General features: G+C 42.2%; 2 protein-coding genes across 3 annotated transcripts in view; one reads left to right on the plus strand and one right to left on the minus strand.

Annotated features, from left to right (window-relative positions):
• On the plus strand, nt 1–9869 carry LOC125719054 (CKLF-like MARVEL transmembrane domain-containing protein 6). Its single transcript, XM_048993492.1, has 4 exons — nt 1–342; nt 6362–6538; nt 7835–7933; nt 8052–9869. The coding sequence occupies exons 1-4, from the start codon at nt 304–306 to the stop codon at nt 8166–8168; spliced, it is 432 nt and encodes a 143-aa protein (XP_048849449.1). The 5' UTR covers nt 1–303; the 3' UTR covers nt 8169–9869.
• cmtm7 (CKLF-like MARVEL transmembrane domain containing 7) overlaps nt 9705–18490 on the minus strand; it is an 18517-nt gene continuing 9731 nt past the window's right edge. For both annotated transcript variants that reach the window (XM_048993491.1, XM_048993490.1), the window contains 3 exons: nt 15481–15579; nt 13675–13756; nt 9705–11451 (listed from right to left, as the gene is read on the minus strand). In XM_048993491.1, coding sequence (XP_048849448.1) covers nt 11438–11451; nt 13675–13756; nt 15481–15579 — 195 coding nt within the window. In that variant the 3' untranslated portion in view covers nt 9705–11437. The remainder of the gene's footprint in view (nt 11452–13674; nt 13757–15480; nt 15580–18490) is intronic.

Here is an 18490-nt window from a genome sequence, read left to right on the forward strand (position 1 = left end):
GAGTATCACGCCCGATTCGTCAGAGCTGGCAACCCTGCAACTCTCTTGTTCAATCAGCACTATTAAAACTTGCCAGACGCGTTTCCCAATGTTGCGTCGGAATTACCTGCGTTACTTGACACCCATACTAGGCTGACATAGCAGCCTTTACAGTTTAAATAGACTATCAGATTGACCGCAATGTGTTTGACAGGCTGGAGCCAACTGCAACCGGCCGTAGAGAGCACTGCGATTGCGATGGGAAGCTATAGATCAAGTTCTCCTTCCACTTCCACTTAAATCGACTTCAAGTTCAGCATTGCAATGGAACGAAGACATTTTGTAATAAAAATCTTAGAAACTGTAAGTAAATGTATTATTTAATAATGTTTGCTATGGGTGGGAGGTTGGTTTTATCCCAGTATAGGCTAGCCTCACAAACCGGTGTCTAAGATTGAGGTGACAATGAATGGATATAATATCGTGGCTCGAAATACACATTATAGCCATGTTTATTATACATTATGAATACTCCATGAAGCTCTCATCTATAATGCGCTATACATATCTTCATAATACAGTACAAAGCATAATTAATTCTAATATTGACAATTATAAAGCATTATGAGGGTATTTATAGTGCATTATAGATGAGAGCATTCATAATGCATAATAAACATTGCTATGTGCACCCACATTTGCATGTAATAGCTTAGTTTCATCACCTTGTAAATAATCTGGGGTTTGCAAAATACCGCAGTGCTTTTTATGTAGGTAATTTTGGCTTAATAAAGGAATAATATAGATTTGCCGTAAGATTTTCTTGCATGAGCGTGAGTCTGAAATTGCATCTTGCCGGACGCGTGTGAACTGGCATCTCTGAAAACAAGCTGCTAACCGCAAACATTCGTTTTATTTCGGTATGTTTAAAACAAGTTAGCTTACCAATGTTCAGCGTCTTTTGTTCAAGCTATGTGTTGTTCTTGAAGGGCTGTGTATGTGAAACAGAAAGACATTTTCTGTGTTCGTGATTAAGTTTTTTTTTGTTTGCTCCGTTTAGGCTGTTAAACGTATTGCGTAATTCTTATGTTGTTGTTATTGTGCCTGTATAAAATGTTTCTGACGGTATTAACTGCCTGTAGTAGTAATATAGTAATAGCAGAATATTTTTAGCAGTAACCTTGCTATTGACCGAGCTGTCGCGCACTTACATGTATGCATAGGCATGTGCATGTGACTTAGGAGGTCGTGGTGCACACCGGAAAGCCACCATGTAATTCCAACCCTCTATATAATGCAGTTTAAAAAGGTCTTAAAAATATCTGATAACAATCTGTGACACTTCAAGTAACCAAATTTTCGCATGTAGTGTAGATTTCCGTGCCATGCAGGTTATGCAGTTAATCATTATACTGATAATGGAAAAAAATGTAGCTGATAAAAACAGGCTTGATCTCAAATCCTATCTGCGGGCGTATTCCACCTTGCGCCGCATGCAGGCTGACATGTAGGGGAGGTGTAAACCGAATTTGCATCGCCCGTGGGCGTGGAGTGGGGGCCTGATGTATACTGTGACATTGCAATTGGCACACATGCAATACATCGTGACAGGATGTGACAGATTTTTAATTACTTAATAATGAGTTCATTTAAAATAAGATTCTTTATGGTATAGTTTTACAACTAAACAATTAAAAAATAAATGACCCATATGACTAAATGAGTTCGATAAAGGTCTACTCAAATCTATTTATTAATTTATTTTAAAACACCTTAAACCCGATTTGCCTGTTGCTGTATCGTCGGTGGTAAGTGAAAGACATTGTTGCGATTCCAGTGAACTAGTTGAAAATAGTTTTCCTTGTTTTGGTGCTAAGTTGTTAAACTCCGTGGTTTTGTTATTGCTGGACACGTTTTTAAGTCACTTGCCTGAGATGCAGGCCAAGAAAATGCCAAGAAATGGGAGGCTCTAAAACAAGAGATGAACTACTTCCTAGAACATGAGTTGGCCATTCCTAGTTCCACCCCATAGAGTTCTCTCTGCATTCTTATTCCAAAAGCTGAGGGGTCTTCCTGTCTCAGTACTGACTATCGTAGATTAAATGCAGTTACTGTTCCTGATTCATTTCCATTACCTCGCATGGATGGTTGTATTGATAATGTTTGAAATGCTGAATTTATTAGTAAGATAGATCTCTTGAAAGGTTTTTGGTAGGTTCCACTTACTACTCGTGCCTCAGAACTCTCTGCGTTTGTTACTCCAGATACTTTTGTCCAATATACCGTTGCCTTTTGGTCTTCGGAAGGCTCCCGCTACGTTTCAGCGGCTACTTAATCTTGTATTGTCGGGTGTTGGATGTTCTGCTTCCCTTGACGTTTTGATAGTTTATACCTCTGGCTGTGATGTACATTTAGCCACCCTGCAAACAGTGTTTGAACGAGTACGGGAGGCTTCCTTAACGATTAATTTGGCTAAATGTGAGTTTGCAAAAGCATCTGTTACTTACTTAGGTCGACAGGCTGGGCACGGACAGGTTCGTCCTCTAGATGCTAAGGTGGCTGCTGTCGCGGCATGTTCAGCACCTACTACACGTCGTGAGTTACGACGGTTTTTGGGTATGGCAGGATATTCTAGGAGTTTTTGCTGTAATTTTTCTACTGTAGTTGTGCAACTAGCAACGTTGCTTAGTCCAAAAACTGTGTTTCGGAGGAGTGATTGTCAGCATGCATTTCATAGTATTAAGGCATTACTAAGTTCTGAACCTGTGCTTGTAGATCCAAATTTTTCTCTCCCTTTTAAGTTGGAGGTAGATGCTAGTATGTTACAAGAAGATCTCCTTGGTTTGGACCCGATATGGTACTTCATCATCATCAGGTAAATTATTCTGCTATTGAAAAGGAAACTTTAGCTGTGCTGTGGGCTTTACAGCATTTTGAAGTGTATGTTGGGTCTAGGGCGGCATGGTGGTGCAGCGGTTAGCGCTGTTGCCTCACACATCCCGGGTTTGAGTCTCCGCCTGGGTCACGTGTGTGTGGAGTTTGCATGTTCTCCCCATGTCGTCGTGGGGTTTCCTCCAGGTACTCCGGTTTCCCCTCCACAGTCCAAAAACATGCTGAGGCTAATTGGAGTCGCTAAATTGCCCGTAGGTGTCCATGTGTGAGTGAATGGTGTGTGAGTGTGCCCTGCGATGGGCTGGCCCTCCATCCTGGGTTGTTCCCTGCCTCGTGCCCATTGCTTCCGGGATAGGCTCCGGACCCCCCGCAACCCAATAGGACAAGCTGTTTGGAAAATGGATGGATGGATGTTGGGTCTAGTCATTTTCCGGTTATAGTATATACTGATCACAGTCTGCTTGTTTTTCTATCCCGCACGTATAATCATAATCAGAGGCAAAGGGGGCAAGAGGGGGGGCAGCGTGTGGCTCGGTGGGCTAAGCCTGTGTGCCTGTAATCAGAAGGTCGCAGGTTCAAACCCAGCCTCAGCCTGTAAGAGCAAGGCCCTTAACCCCCAGCTCCCTGGGCGCCGCTACGGGTGGCAGCCCTTCACAGACAACTTCCTCTATGAAAAAAGAAGAAGTTGTGGGAGCCATAAAAGACAATTTCCCTACGGGGACCAATAAAAAGTGTCAATTATTAAGCACTGGTCTCAAATCTATCAGAACTGTAACTTGGATATAAACCATATGAAATGTGTTGAAAATCTGGTTGCGGATGCATTGTCTCGTATCTAGTTTGCTATAAAACCAGGGTTTTGAGCTTTTTAGGGGGGGGGGGGGGGGTGTTGCGTGCCCAGGGTCTGCATGGTGGTGTGTGTGTCTTTTTCGTCCCTTTTCGGCAGTATTGTCCCTGATTCCTGGCCATCCCGGTGAGATCATGAGTGGGCGGGGTTTTCCGTTTTATAAGGGAGCCTCTCGAGAAGATCGATGCCGTCAGCATTCTCCTGCCTGACGTCCCCCCTCCCTGTCGGTTCTTTGTTGGGATGCTCTCTGGTTTGGGGGGGAGGGGGGGCGGAGTTAGGTTAGACTTTACGTGCATCTACATATCCTGACGTAGGTTCGTTCCCTGTTTAAAAGCATCGGCTTAAGGGCGGATGCCACCCTCTGTACTTTTCTCAGGGTTTAGGTAGCTTAGCATTGATACTTAGTTTAGGGATAGTAAGCCATGAAGACGGTGTTTTGATCGTTTTTCTTTAACGCCGCCCGCTTCTCCCCCTTCCCTTAGGAGCAGTAGGACTTGTACTTGGCTCTCGCTTTTTGCCCCTTTAATCAGCCCTTGCACTTAGCTGCTTTAGTCCAACATGTTTGCACCGTCCTGTTACTAATAAAATGTGAAACCGGCATTGTTTGGGTATGTTTCTTCACCTTTATAACATCAGGGCAGGTAGGCACATTAAGCAGTTTGCCCCAGACCTAGACCTGGGTAGTAACAGCGACTTTTACCACCAGTGGGAGCATCAGAGTGTCCCTATCAGGGGTCTCACAGCCCTCCTGCATCTCGCAGTTCTATGACCTGCATTATCCTCCTCTACTCCTTCCTCACTCTCTGTTTCTGTCTCCATCTCCCAAAACTGACTCCATCCTTTAGGTGGAGGGTTAGGGGTGACCAGCAGGTGCATCAGCCCTTCTGCATCACTACCACTTGCTCCGTACCCCACCTTTATCTCACTCCCCTTTTTTCGCAGACCCACATACCTGGCCTTGTTATTAGCTCACTCCCTCACAGCCTGCCGCATCTTGGCACTTACTTCCCTGTACCCATCTAAACAACTTGCTGTTTCTTTCTGTTCCCTATTGCTTCATCCATCTGTTCCACTTCCCCTCAACTCTATCTCCCCCTCAATCACTGGAAACGTACCCTGGTATGAAGGAGGAGGGTCTTCCACTTCCTCCTGCCCCATTACTCCTTTCTCTCCCCCCTGCTTCTTATCTATCGCTTTCTGCTCCCTTCACCAGGCCTTTCCCTTTCCCTTGAATAACCTCAGACCCTCCAGTTGCTCACTCCTTTTCTTGTTACGCCTTCCTGTGTTCTTATTTGCCTTATGATACTTTATCAGAGTCTCCATTTCCTGACACGCTGCCACATCCCATGTGCTCCCCCCACCAGGCCACTTAGTGCCTTTTTTATATTCTTCCGCTCTGTAGACATACTTATCTATCCTTGCTTTGAGTAGGGGGTGCTCCCTTCCCAGTTGCTCTACTGGTATTTCTGCTGTCTTTTCTGGGGGCTGTATTTTCATGCTTTCCTGCGCTCCACTCTCACTGGGGCTCATTTCCTGTCAGGTATAGAAGTTAACAAATTTCCTCACAATCAGCCCCTGTTTTATTTTCATTTCTTAACAATGGTTCGCTCCCTGATTGCACCTACTTCCCCTTACGTGTCACTACCTCTACATTTACCTCTACATGATTATATCTCTCTACTTACTCCCTCTCCTGAGTGAAACCCCTGATGTTGAACCCAGTTGCCTCTTGACACTTATACACTAAAATCTCCCTTCTGCCAAATCCTCAAAGACTTTTCTCCTGTTTTTTTTTTTAATTTATTTTCAGTCTGATTCCCGTTATCTGTCCACTGTACGCACGAGCTCCTCTTTCACTTCCTAAACTCCCAAATTCCATCAGTGGACACAAAAACTTCCTGTTTATGACTTACTGTTCTCTCTCAAAAAATGCTTTAATACCCTTAGTCTCTTTCAATGTTCATATCCGGTTTTTCCCTTTCATCCAGTATGTCTGTCTCCAGCACGGCAATTGATGAATTTAATCCTTATCTACCTACCTAATGATAAAAAGCATTAACAATCAATATAAAACTAATGCACACATGAAAAAGCACATACACAAAAGCAATAAACATGAAATAAATGACACATGACAAATGGCATAGAGATTTACGAAATATTTTTGGTCTGCGTCATGTCTGTAGTGTAGCGCCCCACACTGGGCAGATAACGGTACTACAGGCTGGAGGCCAGGCGACCCACACTGACCATCCATCCAAGATGGCATCCTCCTTTTCAGACTTCATGTCTATTGTTGAGGTCTTCCATACGGCTGTGTCATGACAAAATGGGCCCAAAGGTGAACCACGAAACGCTTAGATGCCATAACACCCACCGGAAGCTTCTATTGGTTTCCGCATGTTAAAAACATCTTGCTGTGTGTTCAGCTCTGCCACCAATTCATTCATGTGGTTTGTCATGCTTGCGCGTGGCAGGCTTGACGACCACCAACGACGAACACCACCAATGTTACAAATGTGTGTATAAACCTGAATGCTTCACTTATATTTGCTTTTGTCATGTGATACAATCCCTACCTACCTTTCACAGCTGATTTCTTTACTCCCAAAACCAATTTTATGTTCCATCTTCTCTCTTCAGCTCCTGTCCTTAACAGCCTTCATTTTGGACGAGTGTGTGCCTACGTGCTCATCCTGCGTGCCGCTTTACTTCTTCGAGTTTGCCAGTGGAGTAGCCGTACTCTTCCCCTTACTTTTGCTGATAATCCTCTGCTTGGATCTCCCAAAGGTCCTGAACATCACCTCCTGGCCAAAGCTGGTGAGCTTAACTTTGCTTTCAACCGTACAGTCAATACAGTCCATCCTTCTATTTCCATAACTGCTCATGCAGTGTTAGCTGACGATGAGCCTGTACCCTAAAATAAAGGGCAACGGCATGTGAAACCCTGGGTGCAACTCTGACCCATCTCAGATTACACACATACCCACACACCAAAGCCTAAACACATTTTTAGAATGTGGACAGAAGTTGCAGTCCCAAAGGATGGGAGATCACTCAGACTCCTTACACACAGAGTCAGGGGCAGGAATGTATCACAAGCTAAGATACTGTGATGTTTAATGACACTTTTCCACGGGCACCAAGAACCAAGCCATTCCACGACCTCGTTCCCAACGTAGTCGTTTCTGCATTATAAAGTATGTGTCCTGCTGACTGTCAGGGCCGAAAGCACGGCCAACCCCAGCTGTTTGCATCACCAGCATCTGATTGGTCGCAGTGCACGGAGGTTCCAGTTCTGCGCATGGATTATCTTAAGAAAACAAGGATATATCCTATATATTATTCTTCATTAGTAGTATCACACATTGTCATATATTACTGCATTCCCGGTGACGTGGAAATACCAATCTCCTGCTTAAAAAAGTACTATAGAACAACTGAATGCAATAGAATCCTATTGCAAATTTAGGCAAGCGAAAGCTAATTCCATTAGTGTTTGATACTTGCACAACACAGCGATTCTCACAGATGAACTAGTGGAAATCACCACACAGTGAGACAATAATAATAATAATAATAATTGCACATAGTAAATCATGACATAAACCATGTGAACAGTAAATATGTATCTGTTTGTTTTTACATCACTGGCCTTTCCCGAGCCGACCCTGGAAAACTGAACCGTACTGTAACCGTACTGTGACCGTACCGTAACCGTACTGTGACCGTACCGTAACCGTACTGTAACCGTACCGTAACTGTACTGTAACTGTACTGTAACCGTACCGTAACCGTATTGTAACCGTACTGTAACTAGTGTCTCTTTTCACAGTACAGCTTGGTTTCTGTATACCAGTGGAAACATGCCATAATTATCTCACAGTGTTCATAAACAGAAAAATCCTGTCTTGTCCTGGCAGCTAAAGCTGTAGATATAGGAAAATACTAGAAAGGTAAAGATAAACTATGACATCAAATAAATGATGATGTATTACACTGGTACGTTTCTTTCAATTAGAATGAATTGCGCAGCTTTTATAGACACACTGACCCAAAACGCAGTGACGGGCTGTAATCTACTGTACTCTGGTTCTAATAAGCTTCTATTTGCAGGATTTTTTCATCACAACCAGCACCTTCATCCTTATTTTTTTGGCCACCGTTTTGTTCTTCTACGATAATGAAGGAACTCTAGCAGAACAGGGAGCTGTGGTATGGCATCTCACATCCAGTATCTCATGTCTGCATTGTTGTCATGTCTCGGCCGCATTATCATGTCTGTGATCATCGTAGCGTCTGTGATCCTCAGCTGTTGTTTTTCCTCTTGCAGGTATTCGGAGGCTTGGCGTCGCTCGTCTTCCTGGCTGACATCATGCAGCAAGACAAAGATCACAGGAATTTATATAGTGATCTTAAGACTAAAAATGAAAAGGCTATGCTTAAATGAGGCATAACTGTATGTAAAGGGGCCAGCGTGTGGCTCAGTAGGTTAGTACAGTGTTTCCCGACCTGGTCCTCGGGGACCAACAGACGTTCCACATTTTTGCTCCGTGCCAGACAGTCCACCATTTCCGCTCTGTCCCAGCTCACGAGAACATGGACTATCTGCAGGTCCCTGAAGGCTAGACTGGAAAACACTGGGTTAGGGTGCTTTGCCTACAGAGGTGGACATTTCAGGTACAGAAAGTTCAAAATCTAAACCAGGATTTGTGAATTGTGCTATTTTTAGAACAGGTCAGCGGGCGATTCATGTGGTCCTTGGGGGCATCCTGGTGCCCGCGGGTATCATGTTGGTAACCCCTGATCTAAGGGATGCACGTTTCTGAGAAAGCAGGGATACAATTACCCGATGTTATATATGGTTTTCCTTCTTAAATGATATTTTGGTTTTTTTGTACATATGTATAAATAAATATATTTTCGGTCTCGGGTTAAGGGCTTAGCCTAGGGCCCCAGCATTGGTGGGAAGTTCAAAATCTTGGTCTGGATTTGTACTTTCTACTGCTGAACTTTCCACCTCTGGGCCCCAGTGATGAACTCAACTGGAGTCACTACCTGTGGCATGGGAAACACTACAGAACACATAATTATGGTAAATCCAACCACTGGCAAATCTGGTGCTAATCCCCACATTGCACAGTGCAACCTACAGTACTGTTTTTCATAATCAAATTACCTACAGGTGATTTGGTTCGAATGCTGCCTCAGTTTGTGGGTATTGCCTGTTCTCTCTGTGTCACATGGGTCACAGAGTGTTGTGGAGAGCTGAAGAGGCATTACTGTGCTGCACATAGTGTGTGTGTGTGTGTGTGTGTGTGTACCTTGTGACAGACTAGCACCTTGCAGAACCTGTCATCACTACACACAAGCACACGCCCCTTCAGGATGTAAGGTTAAAAACATGTCTGTACAGTTTCTAACACACATTTTACTATGTAAAGGAATGCAATGACAGGGACTGACGTAACTGATACTCAAGTATGCATTCGCCTTTAAAAGTGATATGTATGGCAATCAACAGCGCATCAACAGCGCAAATGCATACATGTTTTATGACAAGAAATTACTCTGCATTTTAACCTTTATACCGCAAATGAATTATGAATTAGCATATGAAATACGTACATAAAATATGCACGCATTTGCACCATTACAATAACTGATTGCCACAAGTATTGCTTTTAAAGGTGAATGCATGCTTGAGCCCCAGTTAAGTGCATCCCAGGCAATGGGGAATCTTCACTGTAGAGTAATCGTTTTGGCAGATGCACCCTGTGAAGCACTTCTAGACACTGTGAAGCACTTCTAGATGTTTCATAGAAAACAGAAATCTTACACAGTTAGGCCAACATTTTAACCGGAATGTTGGAAATTGTCTGTGGGAGGGTCTGTCATGGTAACCATAAGCCCTACTGGTGCATAATCCTTTTTTTGTTACTAACATTCATGGATTTGATATACTGTCAAGACAGGGAACCAAATATTAATGATACATAATAAATGTTTTAATGAGAAGATACAATTCATAAATACAGTCAAAGTGTAAAACCGTTTTTTCTTTTTCTTTAATATCTGAAAATGTCTTACTATAAAATATAAAAATCTGTGCTGAAGCAAATAAAAATAAAGTTTATAGTAAACAAACAAAGGCACTTTGTGGGTCTGAAATGATTATGCAAGTGTAATACTTTTAAATACCTTAAGGACAGATAAGACAAAATGTTCATGTTTCTACCTGTTATACAACATTGTGCGGCCTCTAAGTTGCAGTTAACAACAACCAATGAGAAAACCGCTGTCAGATGTTATTATGCAGCCTAAAGAATAACACCAGACAGGAAGAAGAACTGTGAATATTTTTGTATTTACAAATCAAAATGGGGACCTGTCAGCCAGGGAGAATCGGAAAATGGTCTAGGTATTGTGCGTTGGTAAAAGACCAGAAATTTCAAAGACATTATAAAGAGACCACGGACTGCGGAAAAAAGCAGGGAACAGACAAGAGCAGTAGTGCCCGGGAAGAATGTAAACTGAAGCATATTCTAATTAAATATCCCTTATGGAGCTCAGAAATCTTCATCAAGGCAGGTGTGTCGGGTGTAGAACGTGACAGGGGATGCAGAAACCTTAGATCGCTGGTCGATTAGCAGGCCACCCCTCTGTCGAGCACACATTCAGAAATGGAGTAAGTGGGCAGAAAAGGCTTAAAACTGACTGACTTTAGTCAGGTGATTATTACTGAGGAATGAAGGGTGAGGCAGGATGGGCCAGATGGGGGGGGGGGGGGGGGCAAAGGGCGGGACTTGTGTGATCGGGAAGCTCCTGCAAGACTGAGAGAGCAGCAGGGAGGTGCTGGGATCAAGATCTGCGCAGATGTGCCAAAGCCGAGCTTTTAAGAAGGACTGCATCCTTCCGCAAGACCATGCCCCTTCACAGGCTTCTCCAAGTCCTGCAGACCTCCTAGCTGGAAAAGGGTTCCCAGCAAAGAAAGCTGAAGACTTAGCATCCAACCAGAATCCCATCAAGAACATGTCGGCACCAGTGAAATCCGGTATTAACGAGAGTTGGAATCAATACAAGACAAACAATACAAGAGTATGTCAGAGGTGGGAGAGATGCCTTTCAACGGGCAGCCCTGGCTGTAACCCCAGAAACCAAATTCACATACCATGCAAGTTCTACGGATGAAAGACGGAATAAGTTTATTGAGAAGAAAGGTGGTCTTGTTCCTAGGCTGTGAAAAGATATTTAAATTGTATTTCTGTTTACATACATTTTGCATACAGTTTCAAAATCCTACCCATTCAGACATGGGCTGCATTATACTACCAGACAGCCATTTCCTGCTTTTTTTGTTTTTACAGTTCATCTGAAGAGCCTAAAGCAACTTTCATCATCTAAAAGTATTCGCTCAGCATGTATAGTCATTGGCCAACTTGATCAAGGTGCTCAAAAGATATTTAAAACGATCAAATTTGCATAGTAATTTCAGACACACTGTGAAGTAAATCAAAGGTGCTTCGTGAGAAAATCATGACGAGGGCAACTGAAATGTAGACTTTCTCCAGAAACAACAAATAACACTCATAGATTGTGCTTGCGATACTGCATCAGGTGCTGTGGACAGAAGAACTGATCTGCACATCATCTTCTGAGGCTCAAAGCTGCTGGGCAGGATGGTATCGCATCACCCTTGGTGGAAACGACCCAGCTGGACTACACACCTACAGCTGCAAAAGATATTTAAAGCAATCTCTAAATGTATTACATCAAACCAGAGAGTCAAGTGAGTGAGTTACAGTTGAGTGCAAAATTTTGCATCCCCTTACTTTGAAAAGACATAAGGAGTAAAACGAAAAATGCATTTCAATTAACACAATATTTAATGCATGGTCAGCTTTTACGAATGTTCCTGCAACATCAAAAGTCACACAAATGGTCAAAGAGTATATAAAAAGAAATAATGAAAATAATATCAGTGCAAAAGTTTGCATCCTCTTTTATGAAATGTTCTCTAATGCTTTGTATGACTTCCCTAAGCCTTCATAACCTCCTCCAACCTCTTTGTGTAACTTCTGAGTAGCTTTTATATCCACTCAGGAGTAATTTTAACCCATTTTTTCTGGCACATTTGTTCCAAGTGTATGAGATTGATCTATCCACGGGTTTTATATTCAAGCCTGGAGACTGGGGGGAGGGGCCTTGGGACACTGTCACCTTATTCTTTTTGAACCGTTCCTACATTGACTTCGCTTTGTGCATTGGATCATTGTCTTCTACGATACACTGCCTCTTTATTCCTAGCTTTCTGACTGATAGTAGGAGGCTTTACCCTAAAATCTGTTGAATTTTTCCTTCCGCTTAATGCAAAGCACCAGTGTCTGATGCAGGCATACACCCCCAAAACATCAGCGAGCGCGAATGGCGTTCCTCCTGTCATAGGCAGAGTTTATTTCTCGCCACACGTACCGGTGTGAATTATAACCAAATAAAACCACATAATCTTGTTCCAAAATTTATTCGGTTTGTTGTGTATTTTTCTCCTAAACATTCTAGACTCCTGCTTGACTCTTGAGATATGAACTTTTTTATTTGCCGTTAAGGACCCTTATCACTTCTTACGTACTGTAGCTCTCAAGCAAATCTCCCAGTAGCTCTTTCAGTTACTTTTCTTGATCTTCAACTCGTTGGTAGAATCTTAGTACGTCCACATTTCTTCCATTTGTGGATTATGGTCATCATAGTTGATACTGGCATGTCTAAAGACTTTGATTGTTTTCCCCTCTCTCAGTCTGGTTTCATGAGATTCTCTCAGTTTCAGTTTGAGGTCTTCTGACAGCTGCCTTCCTCATACCACTGTTTTCGCCACTCTGAGCAAACTGTTTGAGGCTATTCCTGGAGATCCACCCACATGCAAATATGACAAGCAAACCGAGCTGAACACACCTGGTGTCACTCACCAAGTACTAAGAGCAGACAATGTATTTCCAAGATCAGACACCTATTTTTACATAATTAAACACCTACAGTAGTGGTTCTCAAAGTCGGTCCTCGGGCCCCACTGCCCTGCTTGTTTTCCAGCTACCCCTGCCCTGCACACTGCTGATTACCTGGATCAGGTGCGTTCAGTCAATCAGAAGCTGAAAGACAGCTGGGACTTGCGTGTGGGGCAGGGATAGCAGGAAAACAAACAGGGCAGTGGGGCCCGAGGACCCATTTTGAGAACCACTGACCTACAGGGTTTATCAAAGGGGATGCACACTTTTGAGCTTGCTATTAAAGATCTGAAGCCATATCATATTATAAGGTTCAGAGGGGAAACACCTTTCAATTAAGGTACAGGAGGTACCAAAGTATCCAAACCAGAACCACCAGGTTTCAAAACAACTCCACTCTCCAGGCTGTGTGGATTATTTAACAAAGCATGTTGCTACACCCTCAAAAACACATTAGAAAAGAGATACGTTGCTAAAAACATTTCTTCAAGCTGCTAATCCCTCTGAAATGCACTATGGATAACCATGGATACGGGCGATGTGTGTACTGTGTGTGCATATTGTGTATGTTACTTCTTAATGCTATAAAGATTATCTATCTGTCTATGCACGCAGTTGTACCCGGCCATTACAGTTTTTTACAAATATATTCTGCTCTAGACAGTGGATGATATGATAATGTGTCAAGGCGATATGAAGCAGATATAGTTTCAGATATAAATTACAATAATTAGTATTACTAATTTTTCAAAACATCAGTGTCTGAATGTGCACGATGTTCTTTCATAACTAAACCATTCATCTATGTTTCTCTTCACTAGTTCATTACTCAAAAACATGTCAGTGTTACAGGAAATTCAGTGTCACATCATTTCAAATGAAACAAACAGCTTCCTCAGATGAAGTCGGCGTTGCCAGGCAACAGGGTGCATGCATAAACAGGATCTCGAGACTCACTCATTTGCTGACGGCCAAATGTGACCCGGTAGGACAGCCATAGGCTGAGCACAAGCAAGAAGGCAGCGATAAATCCAAAAACCTGCGGAAAACAGGAGGACAGTTTCGTCTTGGGTGACTCCAGAGGCCATTTGGCATAAACAAAAGGAAATAAAGATGGCGGATGAGAGAGACAAATTCTATGGCAGGATATTGCCAGGTCCTTTGGTCCAGGAAAAAGACCATTAACTACATACATACTACCTCTAGGACTCTACTGTCTCCGTATAATTACACTACTGCGTATTTTTAATCTGGAGATAGGAGAACAGCATTCCTTCTGGGGGTGAGGGGAATTTTGATGTTTTACAGGAAGCACAAGGTAAAGAGACAGTAACCCCCCTATGTTCACCACCTTACATATTAATATGGAGCTACCAGTTTTTCATCTTCTTGGGTATACATCTTGAATAAACTGGTACGCAAACTGGATTTTTAAATTATATGTTTCGCAATTTATATTCTGTTTGACTTTCCATCACATGACCGTAGCTTTTATAGTTAGGCTGAAGTTCAATCTTTTCTGTGGTCTTATCAGTTCTGGGAATAAGTGTCTTGCTCAGCTGACTGTGGTTCCTTAAAAAAAAAAGTAGGAGGATGGCAGCAGGTGACATCCTTGTGTACACTGTGATATTATTAACAGGATGATCAGATAATCCATGTAAGGGAAGACACTTTGAGCTAGGGTTAGGGTTAGTAAACAACCATTTCAGTTAGAGGTGGCAAAGAATGTATTTTTTTTTCTTCCCAAAATTGTTCTCTGGTGTCTATTTAGAAGGTATGTGAACTTGGTTCGGTGAGCTCATTAATATGTCCATGAGCTCTCCTCTGATTGGCTGGTTTACAGTAATGCAATGTAATGGCAAATGAAGGCTTCCGAGTGGTGAATTTTCTCATTTTATGCTTCCTTGAACAATTTGCTGCACGTAACTGAAATGGCTCCATATCAGCCCAAGCACAACATACGTGAAATGACTTCGTTTTCAGCATTGTGACGAGAACACTGGAATTATTTTTGCTCTCACACAACAAATGATCTTAAGGCGCTACCTTCGTCTTGTGTATTTAAATAAGAACTCCAAACAGCAAGCCGAGCAGATTGCAGATGCGTGGTTTTTAATGAATTGTAATGATTGTCAATGACAGTGTCACAAACTGCGTAATGCTGTTTACTACTCCCCTGCTAAACTGGGGCACGTTTTCCCAAAAGTAAAGTTGCTAGCAACTGAATGGTTCCAACTATGTAATCTGGAGCTTCTGTGAAACATATCCCTGGCATCACAACAGTGTTCGAGATTCACAGTATATCATTTCCATCTGTGAAACTCTCCTTTTTCAGCTACGCCAAGGCAAAGTCAGATGTTCATTCTATGACACCTTTAGAATGGACCTGGATTTCACTGTAGCACAGTTCTTGCTGTGTGCTGATTGGCCAGTCTCCTGTAATCGTGCACGCGTCACTAATGTTAATGTGAAACAGACTTTCAATCAAGGAAACAAACCAGTCAGAGCACAAGAAGACGTGAACTATTTAGTCAAGCACAGGAACCAGAAGTAGCTCAAAGTATCTCCCTGACATGGATTATTTAGTCACCCTAAAAATATGTACTTTTTATTTATTCAGCATGAGAAACCACCAGGCCAACGCGGCTCCTAGTTCTCGGTATTCACCCCCCCCCCGGAACTGTGAGCTGTACACGGTCTTTTGCGTACTTGTCAAAATTAGCATGGCAAACAAAATTCACAAAATGAGGGAAATGGACTCACTGAACCAGCGACGAAAGACGAGTACCCGTGACTCTGCACGCCTACCACTATGGAGGCGATGAAGACGAGGAAGAAGCCCAACACGTAGTGCAGAAACTCCTAAGAAAAGAAAACGTCATAAGGAAACATGGTTCAGTACTGGACCTACCGTCAAGCTTTCACATTGATTTCACTTAGACATACATAAAATTACACATAAGCATGGTTTAAAACATATATTAGTACAGCAATGATGCTTGATGTTCATAATTATCACTTTGTCTTGTCATATTTATCAGGCTCTGTCAATCTTAATATAACGTGGGAAAATGTGAACATGATTTCTACCATTAAATAATAACAAAACATTATGCCAAAGTAGTACCACCGAACGGCTTCCAAAGACGCTTCCCCTATTGGTATATACATGTTAGCTCAGGAAGTCACATTGAAAAGGTTAGTTTTCCATCTTGGTCTAAAGGTCATTTTAAAGGGGTCATTAAAATGTGAAAAATATGTTGCATGTGCAGTTAATCACAGAGGTGCGTCGATCACAGCATTTACTAAGACGCTGTGTGTATAATTATAAACACCTGTGACAGGACTACAATTGTCAGCACGGCTATGAGTCAACAATTCCAATGTCAACCTTAAAAAAATAAATAATAAAAACAGGTTCAAACTAAGAAAATATATAATGATAAGTGATCATTTCCGTCTTTGAACCTTTTATTTATTTATTTTTTTTTTAAGAGTGACGAACTTTGTGGGAGCCATTCGGTATTTTGCTACAGTGGTGGTGGTTGGCACTAGATGGCAGTGTGGGCTGAGTAAGCTACAGGTCACGGTGCAAGAGGGGAGAAAAAATAACTGAAAATGAGGGGTCAGGGGCATAGGGGTGACGTGGCAAGGAGATCATACGGATTTATCCCTAACATGCATTTAATAACGATATATAATATCGTTATTAAATGGAAACTTGACCCAAAGAATAAAGTTACATTGTATAGTTATTGGCATTGCGATTCACCAACAGGATCTAGCCGCCTTCGCGATGGAGAGGACGATGTTGCATAGTCACTACAAACCTGTGACTGTGCTGACAATCGTAGTCCTGTACAGTACTGTGCCCCCCTGGACTCGCATCCCCCACCCCCCACTTCCTGTACAGTTTGGGATGAACTACAAGGATCTCCTGTTCACCTTTACAGCTATTAGAGGACTTGCCCCCCTCCCACCTTACTGACCTGAATACTCCTTATACCCCAGCTTGATCTCTCAGGTCTGCTGATTTTTACTGATCGCCAGAAAGTCTAAGTTAAAATGGAGAGCTGACCGGGCCTCTTCTGTCCTGGGCCCTAGACTGTGGAATAGCTAAACCCCTGAATGTTAGAGTGGCACCTTCACTGCCTGTTTTCAAATCCCGTCTAGAAACACACCTAATTCAGTCTGAGAGTTTGTTTGATTACCAATTGCCACAGTTTTTAAGCATCTTATCGTTTCTCAACTTTTAGTTGTTTCTTTTCTTGTCTTTTAAATTCCTTGTTACATTGTTTTGTCTTTTGCAGTTGTTTTTATTGGCTTATCGTCTGTACAGCACTTTGAGTTCAACTCCTGTTGTGAAAAAGTGCTCCGTAAACAAACATGACTTGACTTGAGTGTCGGTAAAGTACAATTCGTATCAAACTGGACGTTACACGGAAAGGTATCGGATCCAGCCAGGGAGTTAAACCAGAGGTGACATCATGTGCTAAATCTGGCCCAGTTCTGACACACAGCTGGGTCGGAGCTGGAAAGGGAATCCATGCCATTTGGCCTGTTGTGCAAAAAACAACGATCTGGATCCCTTTGCCGGATCCGGACCAGAGAACATGGTACATTCAGCCAAGATCTGGGCCAGACACTTTTTTTTGTTGGGGAATAGTAATCCTTTGGCATAACTTTTTAATCATTTTGTTATTAATTAAAGGTGGAATTAGTAGCATAATTAAGAACAGAACCCCCATGAACACATAGCATAATAATGTGCATTTGATCATATTGCTGTATTGATGTACAATTCAAAACAATGCTTATGTATAATTTATGTAAGTCTGACCAAAATCGGTAAGTGAGCGTGACATTTCAGTGACTGAATGTTGGCTTGTTTTGAACAAGTACATCTTCTGTGACATTTCAGTGCCACCACAGGCTACCACGCAAAGCCACACTGCGTTACGAGACACTGCCTTTACATGCGTGACACTGTCATGGAAAAAAACAGCAGTACAGTACAATACCAAGCACATACAGGTCATGCTTGTGGTATTGGAAAGACTGGTCTTACTAACTCCAAAGTACAAACTTGGGGCGCAGTGAATTATGGGATTGATCTCATTTGGCGTGGCCAAATGCTATCATTCGACTCCAGGTGCAACAATTTTATCGCTATATCTGAGAAGTTGAAGCAATCTTTATACTCCAGTGATATAATCTTCCAACAGCTGGTGTTTATTGATCATTGTATATCTTTGTAGACAATCGTGTGATAGACACTTGCAAACATACATTTTGCACTCTCCGTAATAACACTGGGTGGTACGACCACTGAATGATTTGTCTTTAATATACCGCCATATAACGACAGCTGTGATCGTGTTTGTATAATGTAATAAAAATATTTGAAATGGGCAGTTAACCATGATGAGTCAAGTGCTGGGTATCTCGCGTGCAACACAGTACTAGTATTTTTCATTGTTTGTGTTTGGGAAGTTGTAGTGACATGCAGAATTTTATATCGAAGAGATCATGGATTAGCCACAATATACCCAACTTTGGGCTGCTGAACACGTGATGTTTTATTGTTTTATTTATTTCCTGAACCGGTCAAACATTATTATTAACTTTATACCGTTTGTGTTTGGGAAGTTGCAGTAGCATTCAGGATTTTAATTTGAAGGGATTAAAGATATCAGTCTGTGTTCAGGCTATTGTGGAAATACCTGTTGTCATGTTTATGCCACCAAATAAGAACTTTTACTTGTTCTTATTT

The sequence above is a fragment of the Brienomyrus brachyistius genome, chromosome 23 (genome assembly GCF_023856365.1).
Source record: "Brienomyrus brachyistius isolate T26 chromosome 23, BBRACH_0.4, whole genome shotgun sequence".
In the NCBI taxonomy this organism is placed as follows: domain Eukaryota; kingdom Metazoa; phylum Chordata; class Actinopteri; order Osteoglossiformes; family Mormyridae; genus Brienomyrus; species Brienomyrus brachyistius.

Bases quoted from the DNA above. Each gene is read 5' to 3' on its own strand.
- LOC125719054 (XM_048993492.1), top strand. From the start codon at position 304: ATGGAACGAAGACATTTTGTAATAAAAATCTTAGAAACT. The intron at 343-6,361 runs GTAAGTAAATGT...TTCTCTCTTCAG, and splicing joins TAATAAAAATCTTAGAAACT to CTCCTGTCCTTAACAGCCTT. The intron at 7,934-8,051 runs GTATGGCATCTC...TTCCTCTTGCAG, and splicing joins TAGCAGAACAGGGAGCTGTG to GTATTCGGAGGCTTGGCGTC.